The sequence below is a fragment of the Notolabrus celidotus genome, chromosome 23, assembly GCF_009762535.1.
Source record: "Notolabrus celidotus isolate fNotCel1 chromosome 23, fNotCel1.pri, whole genome shotgun sequence".
In the NCBI taxonomy this organism is placed as follows: Eukaryota; Metazoa; Chordata; class Actinopteri; order Labriformes; family Labridae; genus Notolabrus; species Notolabrus celidotus.
This window is the reverse complement of record NC_048294.1, coordinates 23,553,865-23,576,573: the sequence shown is the minus strand read 5'-3', so window position 1 is coordinate 23,576,573 and position 22,709 is coordinate 23,553,865. Positions and strand designations below refer to the sequence as shown.

Genomic DNA, 22,709 nt, shown 5'->3' with positions numbered 1-22,709 from the left:
GTAATGCTTACATGTGCACAGGACAGGACCAGCAGACAAAAGGTACTGCTTCCTCAACAGGGGGTGCCAAAATAAACACATAACACGTTAACATTGATTGTTTTATTTGGGCCGTTAATGCATTTGATGGGATCAAAAATTATTGGTATTATTTCTTTAATTGTATGCTGGTTTGTCCCTTTCAGCCCTCCGTAGTTAAGCTGCCACAGTGTCTTCCAGCTTCCTTCTGCCCCAATGCCCCCTTTCTTTTACCAGCATATACAAAGTCTCTCTTACAAGGGAGTCCTGGCTAAGACAGCAGCATTAAAGTTCCACATGGAGAACAAGACAAAACATATAGTAACAAGTAACTATTACACCAGGTTATGAATTAGCAGTGTTAAGTTCTACAGCATGGCCTTGAAGCTCAGAACAAGATGAGGGAGCAAAACCATTAAAAGCACTTTTACCAAAAACAGAGCGAGTCAGGGGAATGACAGAAATAATTTGTCCATGGGACCAAAGATTACAGCCACTGAAGACTTCAGGAGTCAATAAAGAGCATAAATAAGACGGCAGCTCCTGGAGTACGGCCTTATAGAGAAAGACATACCAATGCTCCGTTCTTCTGCTGTGTAAGGAAGACAAGCCTACCTTTTCATACAAGATACAGTGATGTGTGCTGAATCCTAAACCAGAAACAAACCGCAATGCAGCATGGGACACCGAATCCAACATTTTCAGAGAGGCTGAGGAAGCATGCATATAAAGAACATCACTAGAGTCACTTACAGATACCAAGGTTGCTAGAATGATTTTTTCAAGCAGCAATGAAAAACAGCGTCTGTTTCTATAAAAGAAACCCAACTTCACCCTCTGATTTTTTTTTCGTTTCACTCTGAGTATGATGATTAAAAGAAAGATTTTCATGTGAAAGAAAACCCAATTATTTAAATTCGATTTCCTCTTTTGTAGAAGTGAAAATCAGAGAGTCATCTTTCACCCTCCTCTTGGACTTAAAAATAACAACACCACTGCATGTTAGAATGGCACATTTCACTTTAAACACTCCCACACAGCTCGACGTGAGGATTCAAATAATCATTGAATAGATGCCAAGGATTATTGAATGATATTTTGGCTTGAAATGCACATCCTTAAGAGTAATATACACTTCTTGTCTTATTGAAAACAAACTTTGATTTGAAGCTGCCGCCTACGAGCGAAGCATACAGGTGCAGACTGATTTCAGCGTGCAACCTTATCACAACAGCCTGCAGAGCACTGTTTTAGTATTTGAATCACCACAGACCTGTGCTTACATCGTTAATATGGACTTAAACATGTTTAATCACGCTAAATAATGGACTTTTAAACATGTGATTTAAAGTTTGATTAATTGTAATTGACTATTCAGGTTCAGCAATTAACTACAGTTACATAAAAAAGAAACATTTAACAGCTCTCTGTTTATTGCTTTTTTCTTCTTTTATCTTTTCTTCTAGAGTTCCTTTTTCCGGGCCTATTTTATTTCTAATTTTCCATTTTTTGGATTCACTGTTTTGTCTTTACATTTCAAAGAAATATATGTGTTAAAAAAAACAGGATGTAGGTGGATGCAACATCTCCTGATGCAAAGAGGGCATACGTTTACTTTTTGCACAGACCTTCACAAACTAATTTTTAAAGCAAAAGTGCACTTGCCCATATGGTTTGGTTCAGAAATATAATCACCTCTCATCTTGCTCTGTCCCTCCTGCGATCTTTGTGTTCCCATGAAAGGGCACAGACCCTGTAAAATCTGTCTGACAGTGCTCTCCGCTCTCTTCACCTTTAAAGGTTCTGCTGGAACACAGAAGAGAGAGAGAGAGAGCCTGAAGCAGAAGAGTGGGAGACGCTGGTGGTTTTAGGTAGCTGCAGAGGGAAAGTGTTGGACCTGAAGAGCTATAAATCAGACTGTGGCTGGACTTAAATCAGTTAGGGAGAAACACGGCGAGGTACAAGCCTGGTGGGCCAATGGAAACTGGCTGCTGTATCTTAGCTAGTGTAATGATTACTAAAGGCAGTGAATTAGCCGTGGAGATGATTAATTAAGGTTTCAGCTGACTGGCATCCTTCTGTGCCTCACTTATGGAAAGGACCTGGAAGAACTGTGAGAATAATGTGTCGGCCTGCACCTGCAACAAAAAAATCTCCACCTTTGTTTTCTTACTCAGTGTGTTTGCAGTTTGTAATCTCTCACGCTCTGTGCATAATGAATGGGGTATTGTGATGACAGGAAATTGTGGGGTTCGTGGTCTGCTCAGGGATGCAAGATGTTTCAGGGAGGAATACATAAACAGGAACAAGCCAGAGCTAATGTTGTCTGAAAAAAAGCCCTTCAGGGGGGTAAAGAAGAGGCTGGCTGGGTGAATGTGAAACCCCCAGCATTTACACACAACATGAAACTAGCTGAGAATGAAACCTCTGTGTAGCTGAGTGAGCTGCCTCTGACAGGCAGGAGGAAATGAAGCAGATAAGCACTGCAAAGAGCAAAGTAGTCTCCAGTTGTACAGTATGTGCACTTTTCTGCAAACCACAGACACTTCTTAGAAAACCTAACATTTTTCAAATCCAGCATGACTTTGTGTCGGTGGATGTTTTTCTGCAGCAGCACAGCTTAACCTCCATGTTTGTGCATGCAGGGTTGGATGTTTGTGCTGCATGTCCACTTGAAAGTGCTGGCTGAAAGTCAGGACATTTTTTAGCCTGGATTGCAACTGTGTGTTGCCTTTTCTTTTGGTGTGTTTCATTTTATAATTTCAGGCTTCTTGGATCATATTTCCCTAATCACAAAGCCTGATACCAGTGTAGAAAATGCCCCTCATATCTTCCTAACACCCAGCATTTGGGATATATGACATTTAATGCTCTGATCTAATATCAAAATGTATTATCCCATCCTAAAGTCATCTTGTGCTACTGTAGTTCATAACTTCCACCAACAACTACGGCTTTAAATTGGCAATCAGGACAAGTGTAGTGCTAAAAAAATATTAAATGCCAGTAGTCCAGGTTTCTACGCTACCACTTTAAGATGGTATTTAAAAAAAATCTGAAGTTTAAATAATTGAAACTAGGGAAGTATTTTCCTAGATCGATCATTGGAAATGTTAACCATCAATTATCGATTAATCATTAAAAAAAAAAAGTAAAAGTTTTCTGTCAAAAATAATGGCAAATGCATTTTTTCCCCTGAATCAAATTTTCCTTCACATCACAATGTATATAACTGACAGTATTGAATATCTACAGATTGTATTGAGGTGTTCAAAATGTTAAATGTTGAATATCAACATGAGGAGCAGGCTCATAATCTCTGCAGACATACAGTCATAAAAGTGAAGGCTCAGACTTCCAACATGTGGATTACTTCAACAAGAGAACTGAACAGAAACATATTTCAGACTCTCAGTGTCCAGTTTTCTGTCTACTCGTTCATATTGAGAAAAATAAGCATGTGTAGGTGGTCAGGTGTCAGCCGGGAGCGCAACCGGGTCATAATCAGTCCGGCGGCGGGGAGAAAAAAAGCGCTCGTGGAGACCTGTCACTCAGCCGCAGCCCCCAGCTGAGCGTCTCCACTATGAGCAACACCTTCAGTCAGCTGATTCACATCCAAACATGCTTTAAACTGATAGCTGAACCAAATATGAGACCACATGATGTTTGTTCCACGTGATAGAAAATCAAATAAAAACATGTGTTAGAGTAAGTTCTTCACAATCAATTAAACCAATACTCGATCAATTGTTCACATCCCTAAGTCAAACCTGTAAAAACGCAAAGTTAAGGAGTTACTTTTCTGAGGACACTGATCTAAACTGAAGGCTAGGAGCTAAGCTCTTTAGCTGGATGGTTCTCAGGCCAAATGTTGCTAGCTGCTTAGCTACCTGGTACATCCATTGCAGTAGTAAGTTCTGTCCAAGTATTGAACATGTTTAATTTTTACAATAACAACCGTCCGGGTAGAAGTTGGGAAAATCTTTCTTAAGACACCTCACACCACAAGAATATCTGGCAATAAGGACCATCACAGTATTTGGACTTTTGATTTTATTGGATGGCGGGGGACCTGGGCCCAAAATCATCCTTTCCCAAAAGACTTAAAACAAGTTTACCAGGTGACCAATTTAGACTTCAAGAAGTTACTGATCCCGAGCTAAGAACTGGACACTGAAATTGAACACATTGTTTTTGTACCAATTAAAAACATTAGATGTTGATTGATGACCTGGGCCTAAGTTGGAATTTTCCTAGCATGCAAACTCTCCACTTTTTTCCAGCCTTTAAGCAAAGTTAAGCTAACAGCCTGCATGCTCTAACTGCGCGTTTACCATGCAGACATGAGAATGGGAAATAATCATCCTCTTTAACTCTTGGCAATAATGCAACTCTGTGTGTTTCCCAAAGGATGCAGCGACGAACTGATTTCATTTTAAACCAAAATGTCACGTTTACTTAATCATAAAAGTTACATCGCACAAAGTGTTTCTGTTCTCACTCTCAAAAAGAGGATGGTGCATTATGTTTGGCACAACCTGCACTGCACCAAAAAAGGAGACACCTTTGGTGCACTAGCTTAATTCGCCATGCTCATAAAGAGTCCTGGAGGCTTGATATATTAGCTTAACTTTGGCAGAGAGACCGAGCAGAGAAGTTTTGCATCCACCAAAGAAACAAAGAGTGAAGTTGGCAGTGTGGGAGCAAATACTCAGAGAATGACCGAGGAGTTATTCAAGATGACGGATCACCTGTCTGCAAAACCTAAACACATCAAACCACCCGGCACTTAGGCCCAAGTTAAGTTGCATAACAGAGTGATGCTATGTTAACAGCAAGTAACTAAATGAAACATTGAGTTGGTAGGGAATTAAATATAAACGTGTCAGATACATTTAAAAGGGAAGTGAGCAAAGTTGGGCTTTAAGTGCAAAGTAAAGGAATGCAACACAACAGTGAGGCTGCACAAGGTCTACATCCATTTAATGTTGCTTCCTCCTGTCTGTGTGTAAACGCTGTAAGAATTTCAGGTTAAATGACCAGCTGTCAAGCACTCAGATAACATCAGTAACACATTGATCATGGTGTGAAATCAAAGAATGCATAGTAATTGTGATGAACGTGAAACCACAATTATTACTCAGACTGTAGGCGTATCATCAAAATCTCTAATTGTTGCATCCACATTCTTAAAATATGACGCTGTTGTTTAATCATTGGAGTAAAGCCATTCATCAGTCTATCCTTTAAACCAGGGGTTCCCAGGCTTTTCAGCCTGAGACCCCCAAAATATAGGTACCAAAGACTTGGGACCCCCACTGTCCCTCAAAGTGATTTAATGTGTCTTCATTTAGCTGGTCTGCAGAAAATGACCCTACCTATATGAGCATGTGTCTGTGTTTCCTGTGCTGTTATGAATGAACCTGCTGCTACTGATGCTTTTGATAATGAACTGTTCACTAACTCTAAACTTAGGAGACATCTGGAGAAAAGAAAGGCAGAAAACTCATTACATTTTATATTTTCAAGGTTTTATTTCAAGTTTAGCTACTATTTTTGTCCATATTTTTACTTTAATGGGTAAAATTTAATAATTTTAAGATAAGAGAGTTAAGATTTGTCATTCAACTTTTTTCATTGCATTTTTTCAGTATTTCTTTGTTCACCACTAGTTAACAAATGATATATAAGAAACACCAAACCAACTAAGAAAAGAAAAATGAATAATACAAAAAATCCCCCCCCCCAAAAAATAAATAAAAAAAGACATTATAATAATTAACAGTACAAACAAAACGGAAGATAAACATAAGAAAACAAGGTAAATAAACAAATATAAATATCAATAATAATAATAATAAATATTTCTAGAAAACTTAAAAAAAAAAAACATTCTGGAAGACATCTCACGACCCCCCATTTGTGTCCTGTGACCCCCCCAGGGGGTCCTGACCCACACTTTGGGAACCCCTGCTTTAAACCATTTTTCCAATAAAGCTTTCTTTCTTTCTTTTTTATATTTTTTGGGACATTTTTGCCTTTAATCGATAGGACATCTGGAGAGAGACAGGAAATGTGGGGACTAGAGAGCGGGGGAGGACATGCAGCAAGTGGTCGAGGCTGGAATCGAACCCACGACCTCTGTGATGAGGGCTTTGGCCTCTGTAAATGGGCACGCTTAGACCGCTAGGCCAGCGGCACCCCTCTCATAAAGCTTTCTACTAAATGCATTCCCCTGCAGAAATGATGATTTCAGATGACTGTGATATCGTAGAAAGGAATTTGTCAACTGAGATGATTTGCTCGTTAACAACAGGAAGTGAGACTCCTGACGTCAGCACAGCAGAGAGCACACAATGAATCCTGTTTGCAGCATGCGCTGACATAAATGACGGTTGGCAGGAATGTTCTAGGTGTTCACTTTGTGAAACAAACTGTTTTGCTCTTTTGCAACAGATGATGGATCACGTCTGCTCTTTTACACAATGTGGGTTCACCTCTCACTCATCACACAGCGAGAGCTCGAGAAGGAAGTAATGTGTGTGTCAGGAGATAAGTGACAAAGTGAAAAAACAAGAGGGGAATGTGCAAAATAACTTCATGTAAGAGTAATAAGTATTCATAACACGTGGTAACATGAGTGTGGAACAGTCATCCACTCTCAACCGTTCAAACATGCGTACCAACACACCTTTCCGGTGTTTGTTAACAAGCAAACTTTCACATCTGGTAAAAAAGGACAGAAGTTTGAGCAGGAAGCCTGAAAACAAAGCAGTAAAAAAAAGGCTGACACAATGATACACTGTTGTCTCTGAGGGGGCAGGAGGCAGATCTCAGAGCAGCACATGGGATCTGCTCTAGTGCCCCTCTCTGTCTCACTCTTCACACTTTTTATTTGAAGTCCGAAAGTTGAGATGGGAGATATGAGAAAGTGCCAGATGTGGAGCAGAGTGCAGCTTCTTTTGTTTCAGGGGACGTAATAAAACATTACACCCTGGCAGCTGCTGTGTTCTTTCAAGACGCTGGAATCTGCATATTTTTTCATTTAAGTCAGCATAATGATAAAGTGCTGCTCGCTCTTTGCATATAACATTAGTTCAAGTGCTTCCATTTGCTTTTGAGAGACGATGAAGTGGTATTTTTCTCTTTCTTTTATTTTCCATCATTGCTACCCCTCCCTGTGTGATCATTTCCCTTTCCCATCCAACTATCTTTTTTCCATGTTTGACTGGTAGAGTGTGTTTTCCCTTTATCTCCCATTCTCCCATCCTCCCTCCACCTCCCCCATCCTCCCTCCCCGAGGAGCAACTGTAGTCGCTAATCTCCGTTTGCAGCCGGTGCCCCCCCACCGATGTGGCATTCTGCGTGTCCAGGGAAAAGGAAATGTTCCCCTTCCTGCTCTCAGTACCCTGGAGTCTGTAAATAGAGCCTGCCACCAGCCGCCCTGTTGGCCCCTCTAGAGAACTATATCTGTCCCATCGTGCAACACCCTCTCTACAACTTCCTGAAACAAACTCAGTGGGTGTTGAGCAAGAGATAAGTTAGGGTGGTGTCAGAATAATATGAAGAAGTGGTGTTTGCATGTGTTGTTGCATTCTTGTAATTCTATCCACATGGCCTTTCAAGGACACGACGATGAGATAAAGCTCCACCACTGGCCCACTCTCTGGAAACCACAGTCGGAGCAACAGTTCATAAATTATCATATGAATTTGAAACATTAGGCTCTTTGTAGTCGCCACAAGTCCGGGGTTAGTTGTTGGAAATAAAAAGCTTTTAGAGTTTCTATTTGTGGCACTTGATGAAAGGATGGAACATTCACTCTCAACGTGGCACTCGCCACATGAGTGATCGGCAAATCCATGAAGAAATGGACAATGGAAGAACAACAGGGATCAGGAGATAAAAGTTTTTTTCATGAATGTAGAGAAGAAACTTTTAACTCTCATTACAATTACATACTGTAAGATACAGCCAAAGCTAATTCTTAGATTATTTTACCACAAAGATTTAGTTCTGCTAATTCTTCTACATGAACCACAAAACCAAACCATAAACAGAAGAGCGGTCATTTCTTCACAGTTCATTTAAATACCTCAAACCACTGCTGCAGGGTGACTGTCAGATGAAGTGATTAACAACAAGCTGCACAAACAGCCTTTAGGTGCATTTTGACCTAGAGTTCCGGTGTCTTTTAGCCCCCAGAACTATATTCCCCTGAACTAAAAGGTTCCTGTGCCCCCATTGTTGTCTGCGTTTCCAACGCGGGCTGAAGTCCCGGGTTGATTGTGCAAATCAGGCCAGTGACGTATGGAGAAAAAAAAAGTGAATGCACTACACCACTAGACCAGTAGAGGGCAGTAAAACAAAGACGAATGCCATTCATCAGATTCAGATGAAACCATAGAAGCAGACGGACAGGCAGGTATCATTATGAGCAACACAACAGTTAGCCTGTTAGCATGAAGAGACTCAGCTGGCGCTGTTTTAGATGGTGCTATATTTCATCACAGATGGATTCACTGAATCAACACGTGAGAGGAGATAAGCGCGAGTAGCAAAGACGTTTCAACACGGCTTTAAAATCCTTTTGAATTCAAAAAGCCGTGGCAGAGATTGGACAGTGTTTTGGTTTAAACAGCGACCCTGTTAACTGAAGACTTTCAGCCGGATGCATCCCTCATAAACGTCTTTAGACGATCATTAAATATCTGAAGAGGATATTTTGAAATCTTAATAAAAACTAAACTAGTTTGCATTCCCAGGAACTCCCTCTGTGTTTCAACAGCTGTGTAAACTCCACAAACACTGACACGTTCAGCTGAAGGTCTCCAGTTTACAGGGTCACTTTTAAAACCGTAACACCGGGAGAGACGCATTCACGGTGGGCTGAGAGAAGACTACTGTTACAAGCTGCTAAATCAAGAGAATCACAGCTTCTTCTTTTGAAAAGTACACACACATACAAAAAAGATAGAACAAAGAAAAACTAATGAAAGAAAGAGAAATCAAGTGAATCACAGATGTGTGTGATGTTATTGTGGACGGCAGGCGGAGTAAAAACACTGCAGGTAATCTACCAATCAGACACGTTTAGCATTGCATGCCCTGCCCCCGAAAGTCCCGGGACCTTTGAAAAGTACTACCCGCCTAGCAGGGGCTTTTCAGGGGAGAGATTATCTACCCCTGAACTAAATTTAGACCCTGAGTCCCCCAGTCAAAACGCACGTAGTTCCAGGGTGAAGTTCCTCCGGTCGAAAATACGCCTTTTCATATAATTGTCTACAGTGACAATCCTTGATGAGTGAAACATTTTACTATTTGAAGAAAGAAGGAAAGAAGGATGAGGTTTTTTGTTGAAATATTTGACTGGAATAGAAACCTATTAGATCTGGTGCCGTGACCGGACACAGATCTGGTGGAATTTGGCTGTAAGACTCAATGACCCTCTAATTCTTCCTGTTGGGTGATCATGAAAAGCCTCCTTGTGTCTATTGTAAGTCAGTTAGGTTGACCACCTCACACAGGTGTTGCTGGAGCAGCACCGTTATTGTGTCTTCATAAAAAGGTGACAGAACCTTTGTTAGTGTGCAGCAGCATGATCAGACAATGTGTCCGCTAATCAGAGAGGATAAATGCACCCACATCTCTTCACTCATGATTCCCAATGCGAACATCAATCACATGTTTTACTCAAAGGCCAGTGGTGAAAGGACAGCACTAAATCAATGGCTGCATGGACTGTGCATTAGCTGGGGGTATTTACTAGCATGGAAATGAGCCCATTAGAAGAGTATCGATGGCAGGATGGATATCATTGTGTGTGTGTTTGTCACTGTCTCATCATCAATCGAAGCTAGTGGCAGTTTAGGTGTTGAAGATTTATACCTGCAGTTTCCTCCTAATGTGTGGGCTTTGTGAGAAGGCTCACTAAACAAAGTGTGGTGTGATTTAAATCTAGAGAAAAGTGTAAAATGTAAACTCACTTTATAGAAGTAATCCAATGAAGGTCGGAATCTGAGCATGGTAGATTATGCAAACAATGTGTTTCATGGGCCTCCCACGGAGCTCGCTGGGGGATTGCAGACTGTAAGATATTGCTGAGACTATAGTTAAAGTGGCCAACAAAGTGTGGTCTTCACTGGGAAAAAAGTGCAAATTCATAAACAGATGCAAAAGTCCAAAACATATGCAACTGCAAAAAAAAAAAAATGCAAATGAAAAAAAAATATGATGTAAAAAGACAAAATAGCAAATGTGCTGCAAAATCAAAACACTGCAAATTAACAGATGTGCTCCAGACCTCCAGGGGCGTTGACCGGAGAGAGCGAGGAAGATGAGGCAGTGAACTTCCTATCAGACCATGTAATGATAGACACTGCAGGGGCTGAGTGTCTGTAAGAGCCGGGCCTCACTTACCACAACTTTATAAGAAGAGCAAAAACACACCCACAACTTTTATCAAAAAAATGATATTCATGAACAGCTTGCTATGCAATGACTTCAGAGTGTAGCTCAAGTTAGCTCAGACTATCAATTCATGTACTGTAGCTAGTGAACTATAGGTGGATGCACTGTCACGGCCAAATTCCACCAGATCCGTTTTCGGTCTGTCTCTGATCCACCATAGCACCGGATCTGATAGGTTTCTATTCTAGTCAATGGGTTAACTTCCACTGGATCCGCTCCATTGCGTTCCGGCTGTGTCTCTGATCTGGCAGGTCGGAGCCCTCTAGACCAGATATGCAAGCCTTCTATTTTTGCCAGATGCCGGAGCACGACACATCAATCTCAACAGAGCAGATGGAGCTGGACAGGAAGTCAGGTTTCACCAAAACAAAATGAAAACATCCGGTTAATTTTCAGAATAAAACACTCTGTGTTATCACCAGATCGTATTTCACTTAACTACAACAACAAACCGTCATGATGAGCGGAGCCAGGCCTGGAGTCAACAGGTCAGAGGTTTTCAGAGGACCAGAAAGACAACATGGATGATGAGAGGAGGAGGAGAATCCTGTCCGGCGGTCCTGCTCCATGCTGTGCTCTGAAACAAAACAGACTCTGCTCCTACGGGGTCTATTGTCATGTGGTCTGATAAGTTTGCTGCCTCGTCTTCCTCACTCTTCCCGTCACTAATATACTGTTCCTCTGGTTGCCCTTAGAGGCCTGGAGCTCTTCTTGTACCAGTCTTTACTGTTTTATGTATTTTAGGAATTGCAGCATGTTTGCTTCTTATGCAGTTGTTGCATGTGTTCATGAATTAGCATCATGTCTTAATTTGTATCACGTTTCATCATTCAGGTTGTTGCATTCGGCACTAGGACTTAATTGAATCTCCCAGAAGGTACCTGCTTCTAAGAAAGGTACTTTTTGAAAGTGCAGGGACTTTTATTTTGAAAATTGTATTTGTAATTGGTCTTGGCAGTACTCAGAAGAGTCTTGAGCTCATCAGCAGACTAATCTAACAGACCTTAGAGGAAACATAGACAACTGGGGGAACCTTTAGCTTCTCAAAAAGATGCTTTTGAGACTAAAAGTTCTGGGTTCTTTTGGTGGAAACAGGACTTTTTACTTGGATTTGGTTGCAGGGAAATCATAGACCTGTTTTATGCTCAGTAAGTTTTTAGTTAGGATCTGATATTTTATTTGTCTAAAAAGAGTCAAGAAAGGAAAAAGAAGATCATTTCCAATGACATAGATTATTCCTGAAAAGATGAATTCATTTTTCAGTAGGCCTGTATGTAAATGCAACATGCAGACTTTCTTAGCTTGTTGATTAGACTTTTTTGTGTTAATAGTTAATGTGTAAGTAACAGCAGCAGTTAATAGAAGTCTGGAGTATCATTGACTCTACAAATAATCAACAGGTGTATTAGCACAGGGGTGAGAGGGTCCCCCTGCATCCAGTCAGAGGATGTGACATTTTCAGTGCCCACTGCAGATTCGGCATCACCAGGATTGACCAGGCCCCTGTCAGCTTCCCTTTATCCCCGCTGCGCCCGACCCCACCCTGCATCTGCCTGATCGATGGCCCTGGATCGTCGTCACCAGGCAACCAAGGATGACACCAAAGCTCTCACAGTGTGCGCCACCTGACAATCAATCTCCTGCTTCACAGCTATAGGAACAATATAAGGAATCAGACTGCGGGGGAAATACGTAAAGAAGACGGAGGGGGAGAGCTTGTTAAGACAGAATCAGTCTCTGAAGTTGCCTGGAAGCAGCGAGAGAATTCCTCTGTGAAAGCTTATGTCAGCAGATGATGAAGGATGAGTCGAGATGGTCTCATCATCAAGACGGTCACAAGCCGAGCCTTTGCACAGGTGGCCCCAAAACCCCCTCCTTCTCCCTGAGCTCAGGCCTCTGAGGAATAGCTGCAGGAGGTACTTTCATGAGAGCATTTATATCCTCTTTCTGCACTCGGGGACAGGTTGTTCTGAACTGAAAGATAAAAATGCTGAAGTGAAACTGATCTCCGTTTTGTCTGAGAAAAATCCTTTTCAGCTCAGATCTGGATGACTCCCATCGGTGATAATGACTCCTGTTGTGTTGCGACGCCAGACTCCAAGGACACTTCTGGTCCAGTGATATTCATGAGATTTGAGGGGGAGTGTTTGTTTGGGGAGAATCTACAATGAGAAGTGGTCTTAGGAATGGTCTATTGTCACAGGAGGCTGTATCTGGAAATATCTAATGTTATTCAAGGTTGTAGATCAAATATTAATAATGTCTGCGGAGACGCTAAATTCCACCAGATCCGTGGCGGTATCCAGTCCGTCATGACACCGGACCCACCGGATCTGATAGGTTTCTATTCTAGTCAATGTGTTAACTTCCACTGGATCTGCTCCGTTGCGTTCCGGCTGCGTCTCTGATCCGGCAGGTCGGAGTCCTCAAGATCAGATACACAAGACTTCTATTTTTGCCGGATGCTGGAGCACGACGCATCAATCTCAACAGAGCAGATGGAGCGGGACAGGAAGTCAGGTTTCACCAAAACAAAATGAAAACATCCGGTTAATTTTCAGAATAAAACACTCTGTGTTATCACCAGATCGTATTTCACTTAACTACAACAACAAACCGTCATGATGAGCGGAGCCAGGCCTGGAGTCAACAGGTCAGAGGTTTTTAGAGGACCAGAAAGACAACATGGATGAGGAGAGGAGGAGGAGAATCCTTGATTTAGTGATTACCGCGGGAAAACCTCGGTCAAAACCTCAGCTGTCCGGTGGTCCGTGCTGTGTTCTGAAAACGCAACCGGTGGGTGTTGATGGACGAGTGAGCACAGAGCCGGACCGCAGCAGATCAGAGACGGACCGGACACGGATCTGGTGGAAGTCCCGTGTCAGAGGATCTGATCCATTGCAGATTCATAAAATGATGTCTGCACTTCATTTCTGTAGAGACAAGTCCAAAAGAAGGATGGAACTATGAACTAAGAACTAAGAACTATGCAGTGCTTTTGTCGATTAGACTCAGTCATGATGTTTTTACATGCTTGATGGAGTAGTGCGGATGAGAGCAGGACACAGTTCAAGGTTTCTTTGGGAGTGGATAGGAGTCTGGTGTACAGAGGATGCAGAATGGTTGGCTTAATGCATTTCTTTCTAATCCATGTGTAAAAAAAAGAATTGCCGGTTCTCCCCCTGTTCATTAGTCGGTGTGTGCATCATACTGCAGATGACCAGAGACGGAGGAGACAGAGAGGGAGCGACATGAATGAATGAAGACTTCATTGAATGAAAAGGTCGACCATATTTTCAAACCTCCAAACAGAGACACTCTAATTAATCTGCAAACCCACACGAATGAGCTCACGGTCATACCAGATTTTTCATTAGCTCACCTTTCAACACCGTGCAAGGTGCCTCAGAAGATGAAACCTCATGTCTCCCATAATCAATCAATCTTTATATAGCGCCAAATCACAACAAACGTTATCTCAAGACGCTTTTACAAACAGAGCAGGTCTAGACCACTCTATGTCAAATTATGAACAGAGACCCAACACCAAGACAGGATAAGACCCAGTCTGACCCCACCTTAATCCACCAGGAGCATGGCACCTCACAGTATTTAGCTTTAGAGGTAAAACTTCTTTTAACAGGCAGAAACCTCGAGCAGAACCAGAATCTGGAGTGTTGAACGTCCACAGCAGGAGGACGTCTACGGCAGCTCAGAGGAACCTACGAGACAAGGGAGCTCAGGGACTCCAGAAAGATCTATGGTTAGTAACTTTAATGGGGCAGGGAGAGTTAAAGTAAGTGATGAGGGGGTTGTTGGAAGGGGGTGAGATAGGATCCCAGTGTGTCAGTGTGTCAGTTCCCCCGGCAGTCTAAGCCTATAGCAGCATAACTAAGAGCTGGTCCAAGCCTGATCCAGCTCTAACTATAAGCTTTATCAAAAAGGAAAGTTTGAAGCCTACTCTCAAAAGTAGAGAGGGTGTCTGCCTCCCAGACCCTGACTGGTAGATGATTCCAAAGGAGAGGGGCCTGATAAGTGAAGGAAGAATGAACCAATCGGCCTTCTGTTCCTCAAAAGCACGAGGGGTGATGAATGATGTTGGTCACAATAGCCTCAGTTTAGATCAAGCGCACATATTTCTCAAAATGTTCAATGGAGATGCCTCCTGAGCAGCACAGCCAAACCTGGACGTGTGGTCACCCTTTGTGTCCCTGCTTGAACTCACCCTGAGCTGTAGTGAGAGATGAAGACGTGCAGTGTAATCAATTGTACTGATCTGTTTCGTTTACTGGTCAGAAGTTAAGATGCTAACATGAAACAGCTTTTCTTTTCTATTTGTGGAGATGTAAAAACAAAGAAAGACTGAGCTTATCATCTCGTAGATATTGTTTGATTCTCAAATCTGTTGAACCAATCAACTACCTGCAACTTTCAGGCCATGAAAACAGCAGTAATTAAACCACTCCTGAAGAAGAACAATTTAGATGCATCAGAAATGAACAACTATAGGCCGATATCAAACCTCCCTTTTTTAAGTAAAATTATTGAAAAAGCTGTTTTTCAACAACTGAACAATTATCTAATGATAAATGACTGTTTTGATGTCTTCCAATCAGGATTCCGATCACATCACAGCACAGAGACCGCTCTAGTCAAGGTCCTCAATGATATTCATTTAAACACAGACAATGGCAAAATTTCAGTTTTGGTATCACTTGATCTTAGTGCTGCTTTTGACACAGTTGACCACAAGATACTACTGGACAGACTTGAAAACTGGGTGGGAATCTCTGGTGCAGTACTAAATTGGCTTAAGTCCTATTTAAATGACCGGGACTATTTTGTGTCTATAGGTAAATACACATCTGAGCGGATGAAAATCGTATGTGGAGTACCTCAAGGATCCATTCTGGGGCCTCTACTATTCAACATCTACATGCTCCCCTTAGGTCAGATAATTAGAAACAACCAAATAAAATACCATAGCTATGCAGATGACACACACATTTACATCACCATATCACCAGGGGATTATAGTCCCATACAAACACTGAGTAAATGCATTGAACAAATCAATGACTGGACGAGCCAGAACTTTCTTCAGTTAAACAAAGAAAAAACTGAAATGATTGTTTTTGGAGCCAAGGAAGAAAGGTTAAAGGTTACTGCTCAGCTCCAATCTGCAATGATGAAATGTTCAAACCAAGCCAGAAACCTTGGTGTAATCATAGACTCAGACCTTAATTTCAGCAGCCACATTAAGACAATTACAAAGTCAGCCTACTATCACCTTAAGAATATATCGAGGGTTAAAGGACTTATGTCTCAGCAGGATGCAGAAAAACTTGTCCATGCATTTATCTTTAGCAGACTAGACTACTGTAACGGGGTCTTTACAGGACTCCCTAAAAAGTCCATCAGACGGCTGCAGCTCATACAGAATGCTGCTGCTCGAGTCCTAACAAGGACCAAAAAAGTAGACCACATTACTCCAGTTCTTAGATCTCTACACTGGCTTCCTGTCTGTCAGAGAATAGACTTTAAAATCCTGCTGATGGTTTATAAAGCACTGAATGGTTTAGGCCCAAAATACATTGCTGATCTGCTACTACTTTATGAACCACCTCGACCTCTGAGGTCATCAGGTACTGGTCTGCTTTCAGTTCCTAGAGTCAGAACGAAACATGGTGAAGCAGCGTTTAGTCATTATGCTCCACATATCTGGAACAAGCTCCCTGAAAGCTGTAGGTCTGCTCAAACTCTCACCTCTTTTAAATCAAAGATTAAGACTTTTTTATTTACCTCTGCCTTCCTATCTTAGATTATTTTAACTCACTTTAAATTAAAATTTTAATGTAATTTTTAATATATTTCTAATTTTCCTTTTCTTTTCTGTTTTATCATATTTGTCATTTTAATTATGTTCTTTTATGCCTGTCTGAATGTCTCCAATGCTTTTAATGTGTTAATGTAAAGCACATTGAGTTGCCCTCGTGTATGAAATGCGCTATACAAATAAAGCTGCCTTGCCTTGCCTTGCCTTGCACTGCTCAGTATTTTACTTTGAGGTTTCAGACCTGCAGCTCTGCTCTGTGCTGGTAGCTCAGACTTAGTTCCTGTGGTGACCTTAGCTGCTGTCACAGTAACTTTCATGTCTATTTTTAGCTCCAGCACATGGTTTGGGTCCCTCTTTGCTCTGTATCGCTCCGTTTTTTCTGACCCCGTGCCTCATAATTGTACTTATTATATTCAAAGATCAATATGTCACTCTTTCCCAGATGGGGGGAGAATAAAAGTACAAAAACTTTACTCCTGTTGAAAAGAACAGCACTCTGCTGTAATAAGTGCTACCTTAGAAAAATGGAGATCATTTGAACCCTTAGCTGGTGTAGGAAGCCAAGAGTCTTCCACCGTTTATTGATCACAAGAGGGTAAATTGAGGTGGATTGGTGAAGAATGGATGATGGATTTGTAATTGAGGACAACAATAAACAAGAACAGGACTGAACTTACACAAATAATGCATCCATGAATCCAAATGGAGGATTAGCAGTGTTTCTCTTCAGTTCCTGTTGTTCGAATACAAGTTCATCTCAAACCAAATACATTACCTTTCTCTATTTCAGTAAGGCATTTACTTACATGCTCAGTTTGTGGGGCGTATATCAACGTCTCTGCTTCCTTACGACTTAACCTGACAGCAGTGCTAGCGTGTTCAGAGACAAAGGGAAGATAAAGGACCACACCTGACCACACCTAACCATCTCTAACTCCTCCTCCCTGCTCTGATGGGAGAGTGAGTTGACCCCACCCACTGCTGTCTTTCAGATATTTGTACCTTGGTATTGTTTTGACTTAGACCCACTTCATTTTGGCTCAAATTTTGGTTCCTTCTGTGATGGAATTCAGCAACAAACTGGACACTGGACACAGAAGACTCAGGAGACTCGGATGGCTTACGTTGAAATAGTTTATGTAGAACTTGATCAAGGAGAACTAACATAACAGTACACAGGCAGGAGAGTGCAGTGCAATGCCAAGTCAGTTCTGACAGACAAATCCTCAGGCACGGTATTTATTCCCTCCGAAGATGACGCTAAAGTTAGATAACTTCTGGAGACAGTAAGTCGGCCATGAAACATAGATAAAGACAGGAGCAGGGGGAGAGACCTTGACTACTACCCTGACACGATCTCGCCCGTAACAGATGACATAGGAATCAAGTTATTCTACTTGACATTGAGACTGAAAGAATAGAATAGTTAAACATTCTTACATACGCATATATAAGATTATGAAAATTCCACGACACCTTCAGCATCTCAGATCTTAGAAAGAGACTAATTTCTGTGAGGAAAATTGGCTTCTTTGCATCATTGTGACCTCCCATTGTGCATTTCTACCAAGCAGCAACCTCCGGTCTCAAAATATGAGTCCAATGCGGAAGTGCTAAAAACTGTACTTCATCGAGGATCCACTTGAGGCTGGCTCCTGAAGTACCTGAAACCATGTACACACCAAGTCAAAAAAACTGATCTTTACAGCAGAAATAAACATGTTTACATCCTGGTACAAAAAACAAGTGTAGTCTGGATAGCTCATTTCTCGATTGGCACACACTGTACAAGGTTAATTTTTTCACAACTCTGTAATTTAACAATTTTGTTAATTGAATAATTCCATATATGTTCTTTCATTGTTTTGATCATTTTTTGATGTTTCATATAGTTAAAATGAATACAAACCATTGAATGAGAAGGTGTTTCCAAACGTTTGACTGTTAGTGTATAAAAGTTTACCTTTTTAAATTCAATTACAGAAAAAACCCTTCAACTTTTTCACAGTATTCTAGTTTTTGTAGTTAGTTGTTTAGGTGCTGGAAAGATGATTTCTTTGCTGATACGTTTGTAAGTGCAAGCCATGAAAGATTCAACTAGACAAAGTAGGTGAAATTAAAAGACTATTTTTAACATTTGAGCAAAGAAAAAGTTCATTATTTCTTATGTTATGTCCTTTTATATATCGCTTATAGCTGGAAGGATTTAACTGTAGCCTCCCAGTTATGACCATAGACTGTATAAATAATGAACGTAGTATCTGTGTCCACGTCACCCATCTGTTACTGAAGCTCTGGTTTGAAGCCAATCGTCAGTGGGAGCCATATTGGAAATGTTGAACTCAACCAAAAGAGTGTGACTTAAAGAGGCGGGGTTTGAGCCTCCTAGCCAAAAGCTGTGCGTTCCCGACCGGGAGTCAAGTCAGTCATGTCCTTATTTGGGCAAAAACTCGTAATCTTAATATCTTCTGAACCGTCACGTTAGAAAAACATGTACCCCGTACAGTGTGTGCTGATAAAGAAATTAACAACGTAGACCCAAGCCTTTTTTTGAACCAGGCTGTAAACATGTTTATTTCTGCTGTAAAGATCGTCTTCTTTGAATGAGTGTGTATGTGGTTTCCGGTGTTTCTGCAGCCAGCCTCAAGTGGACGCTCAATGAACTGCAGTTTATAACACTTCCACATGGGCTTCATATCTTGAGACCAGAGGTTGCTGCTTGGTTATGACGTGAGAATCAATGAGCTTCATACATTTACCTTTAAAACCTTGGTGCATTTCAGAATGCTTGTCTTCCCTTTTACAGTAAAATATTTCAGTTCATACATTTCTTGGTATTTTCTAACACGAGTATCTCTACTTCTGCTTGAGTAGACAGAGAGAGAGAGAGAATGTGCATACTTGGCGACTCCTGCTCTTTCCTACTCATCATCATACTTACTCTCACTCCGTCGGATTGATGACTGAAGCTTTTTATTCCCTTCTCATTCTGTGTGTGTGTGTGTGTGTGTGTGTGTGTGTGTAAGCGTGTGGCTGAGACAGCTCCTGAAGCCTATAATTGAGTGTGTCCGCCCACTGCGCTGCAGCAGAGACAGCGCAGTGGAAGGCTTCATTGTGTCAGGGACAATAGATACGTACACACACTCATCATCATCACACCCCGTCTCACTCTCTGAAACGACACCACAGCATTCGAGAGCCATTAGCGGGGTGTGCTGTTGTGGATTTTGTGGCCCAACTTTGTTCCTGGAGCATAACCTCAGCGTTACCGTCACGCTTATCAGGAAGGCACCAAAATATCCAGAGGCTTCTTTTATCTCCTGTTTTAGCTCCAGATCGAGACGCAGCCTGTGCAGAGGAGAGGATTAGTGTGTTTTGCCTCCTCATACACAATAAATGCAGTCAGGATTATAGTACCAAAATAGATCCCCTCAGGCTACTTCTCCACCACACTACTCCTGGAAGAAAACATGTATTTTGTGCATCTGCATTGTGTGTAGAGGTGTGTGTGTATGTTGTGAAATAGTGGCTGGGCTGTAAGCTGTGGTTGTCATGGTTCCCTGCAGACTCAATCACCTAGAAAACACCAGTTTGCATCCAGTCCCCAGTCTTATTTTTTCAAGGAATGTGCAATCATACGAAATGCCACCATGCATGGACACTTTTTTTCTCACATGCATCAAACACACACGTTTGCGCCGTGTCTTGAATTGGAGCATGTAAAGAAGAGATTAACATGGCGGTTTCCTGTTGATTGTGCGTGTGGCTGTTTATCAGGGTTTGTTAGAAGCCACAATGAGGTCCATGGCCCGTCTGTGTATGTGTGTGCTGTCAAATAATGATCTTGGTTTCGTGCTAAATTTGCATTTATGCAGGAAGTTCACCACTTCTGTGTCAAAGAGGGATGAATCGGACCTCACTCGTTAAAGTTTCAAGAAGTTTTAGAACACTCTTGGAATCCTTTAAGAGAGACATAGATAGATATTTAACAAAATGTTGAGTTACAAAATAATATGTTTTCAAAAGCAGGTCAGTGAAAGGTACCAAAGAAGAAGAAAGAAATGATGAGAGATTTGTGAGTGGTGCATTAGTCTTTCATATTATTCTTGGAGCTTCAGCTTTAAATGTTGTGCAGTGGCTGTGAGGCTAGGGTGGAACTATTTTAGGTCTTCTTTCTGCTATTTTGTAGATCACCTCATTACTAAGTAGGAATGCTTTGAAGCAGATATTTGCCTGGTTGTTAAACTCTGACTAACCCACAAGTCTAAAGGTAAAAAAACACTTGTAAAACACTCAAAACTGAGTGCAATTTATTTAACAAGGCCAAACACAGGATCAGAGTCTGTAGGTTTGCTGAGTGCGTCTAACATTAGCAATGCTAGCACCACCAGCCTCCAGTCCTCTTTGCAGAGTAAAGATGTGTTTACATCCAGATAGTAGAGAATCGCAGCCGTTAACCAGAACTACAGCCCCTGGCAGTGGATGGTTGCTGCACTGTCACTCCCACAGGACTTCCACCAGATCCGTGTCCAGTCTGTCTCCGTTTCCACTGCGGTCCGTTTCTGTGCTCTCTCGTCCATCAGCACCCATCGGTTGTGTTTTCAGAACACAGCACAGAGCAGGACCGCCGGACAGCTGGAGTTACAAAATACTGTTTTAACATTTATTTATCTTACTTAGTCATCTATTCATTTCTTGTATATTTCTGATCTTTTTAACATTAACTGATTTTAAATTTTTCTTTCTACTCTTACTTATTTTAGAAATTTTACTGTATTGATTTATTTTTAATTTAAGTATTTCTATGATTATGTTTTTTACTATTTTACCCATTTATGCTATTTTCTATCTCTGTTCTTTTGTGAGGCGTTTTGAGCTGCATGCTTGTATGTATGAAAGGTGATATGTAAATAAAGTGGAGTTGAGTTATTGGTTTAATAAAGGATGAAAATAGGGGACATTCAATTCAATTCAATTCAATTCAAATAAAAAGAGTCTTAAACAGCAGGGTGATACCAGTAGGTAAAAGCAAATGCAAATAATAGGTTGAAGAAACTGCATATATTTTGGCATACTGCAAATTGATTCATAATATTGAATAGGACCAAAGTGTTTTTATACTTATGCAAATGCAAATCCTTCCATTAATTTTAGAACATACTTAAATCTAACTCCTTTCTTATCTGAATGCAGATCTTTGCAGATTGACATCTTGAATTTGTTGGCTCTGATTAATCCATCATTACATCAGAGGATGATATTGACAGGCAGATATCCTAATTAAATCAACCTGCCTTCAGTGTGAGTGTGATCAGTCACTGATTATCTTCCTGCAGTGTGGGGTGGAATACAAAATTACTGCAGGCACAACAATTCCAACCTGCAGCCAGGACCACCAAGAATCTCATATTCTCTGCCCGTCTTTGCTTCATAATTACTCCCCTTTGATCCTTTCTCTACATCTTCTTCTTTTGTGTTCATTTAGAGGCACGGGAGTCGAACCAGAGGGAGTAACGAGGGCAATAACTGAGCGGAGAGGAAGGATGGAGTCCATATTATCAGAGCAGTCGGCCACAGTGGATGAGCTGGTGGAGGCGTGCATCCAAGCCTTCGGTTGGTTATTATAACACTATTTATTCATATAAGATGTTGGGTTCTATTTAAGCTACTTCAGTGCAGTTAATGGGAATCTGGCTCTCTAACTACGACAACAGAACAAGATATCTGATATCATGTGTGACAGTAAATGCTCATTATGTTGACTGACAGGCTCTCTTGTGTTTCTAGATGAAAAGGGCACTTTGAAGGATACTAACCTGGTCCGCATGTTTCTAATGATGCAACCTTGGTACCTTCCTTCAACTGAGATGACGAAGCAGCTGGTGCTCAAGTATCCTTTACCTTTGCCTTTTCCCTTCCTCAGAGATGTCTTCTGTTTTCTTCTGTGTTGTTGTAGGTCATTATGTCTGCACATGCTGCTCTCAGAACGATAGAGTGACTCTTTTGTAGGGGCTTTAAAAAGCTGCATAAAATAATGAACCATGACAAAGAAAAGCTGTTTGTTTGTTGTTTCTAGAATCTGCGAGTGTAAAAACAAAGTTTGTCAGAAATTTGCAGCAAAGTTATCCCTTAACTTTTGGTTTAGATCTCAAGACGAGAGCTGCTCTGCAGAGCGAAGAACAAAGATATGCCACCTTGTCAAGTAATGAACTGTCATTCATCCTTTTAGTGCTGCTGCTCTCTGAACATTGAGATAAATGTTTAAGAAATATTACAATACTATTTTCCCTCCTAAAAACTGCTCTAATACCAAGCCTTGAGTAGCAGCCAATGACAAGCAGGTTGTTAATTTCCAATATGCAGTGCTGGACAAAGTACACAGTTT

General features: G+C 41.2%; 1 protein-coding gene across 4 annotated transcripts in view; it reads left to right on the top strand.

Annotated features, from left to right (window-relative positions):
• The window catches only part of LOC117807607 (RAS guanyl-releasing protein 2), a 102,064-nt gene that overhangs the window by 5,609 nt on the left and 73,746 nt on the right, over positions 1-22,709 (top strand). For all 4 annotated transcript variants that reach the window (XM_034676944.1, XM_034676942.1, XM_034676945.1 and 1 more), the window contains exons 2-4: positions 21,810-21,937; positions 22,112-22,214; positions 22,470-22,526. In XM_034676944.1, the coding sequence (XP_034532835.1) occupies positions 21,868-21,937; positions 22,112-22,214; positions 22,470-22,526 (230 nt within the window). In that variant the 5' untranslated portion in view covers positions 21,810-21,867. The remainder of the gene's footprint in view (positions 1-21,809; positions 21,938-22,111; positions 22,215-22,469; positions 22,527-22,709) is intronic.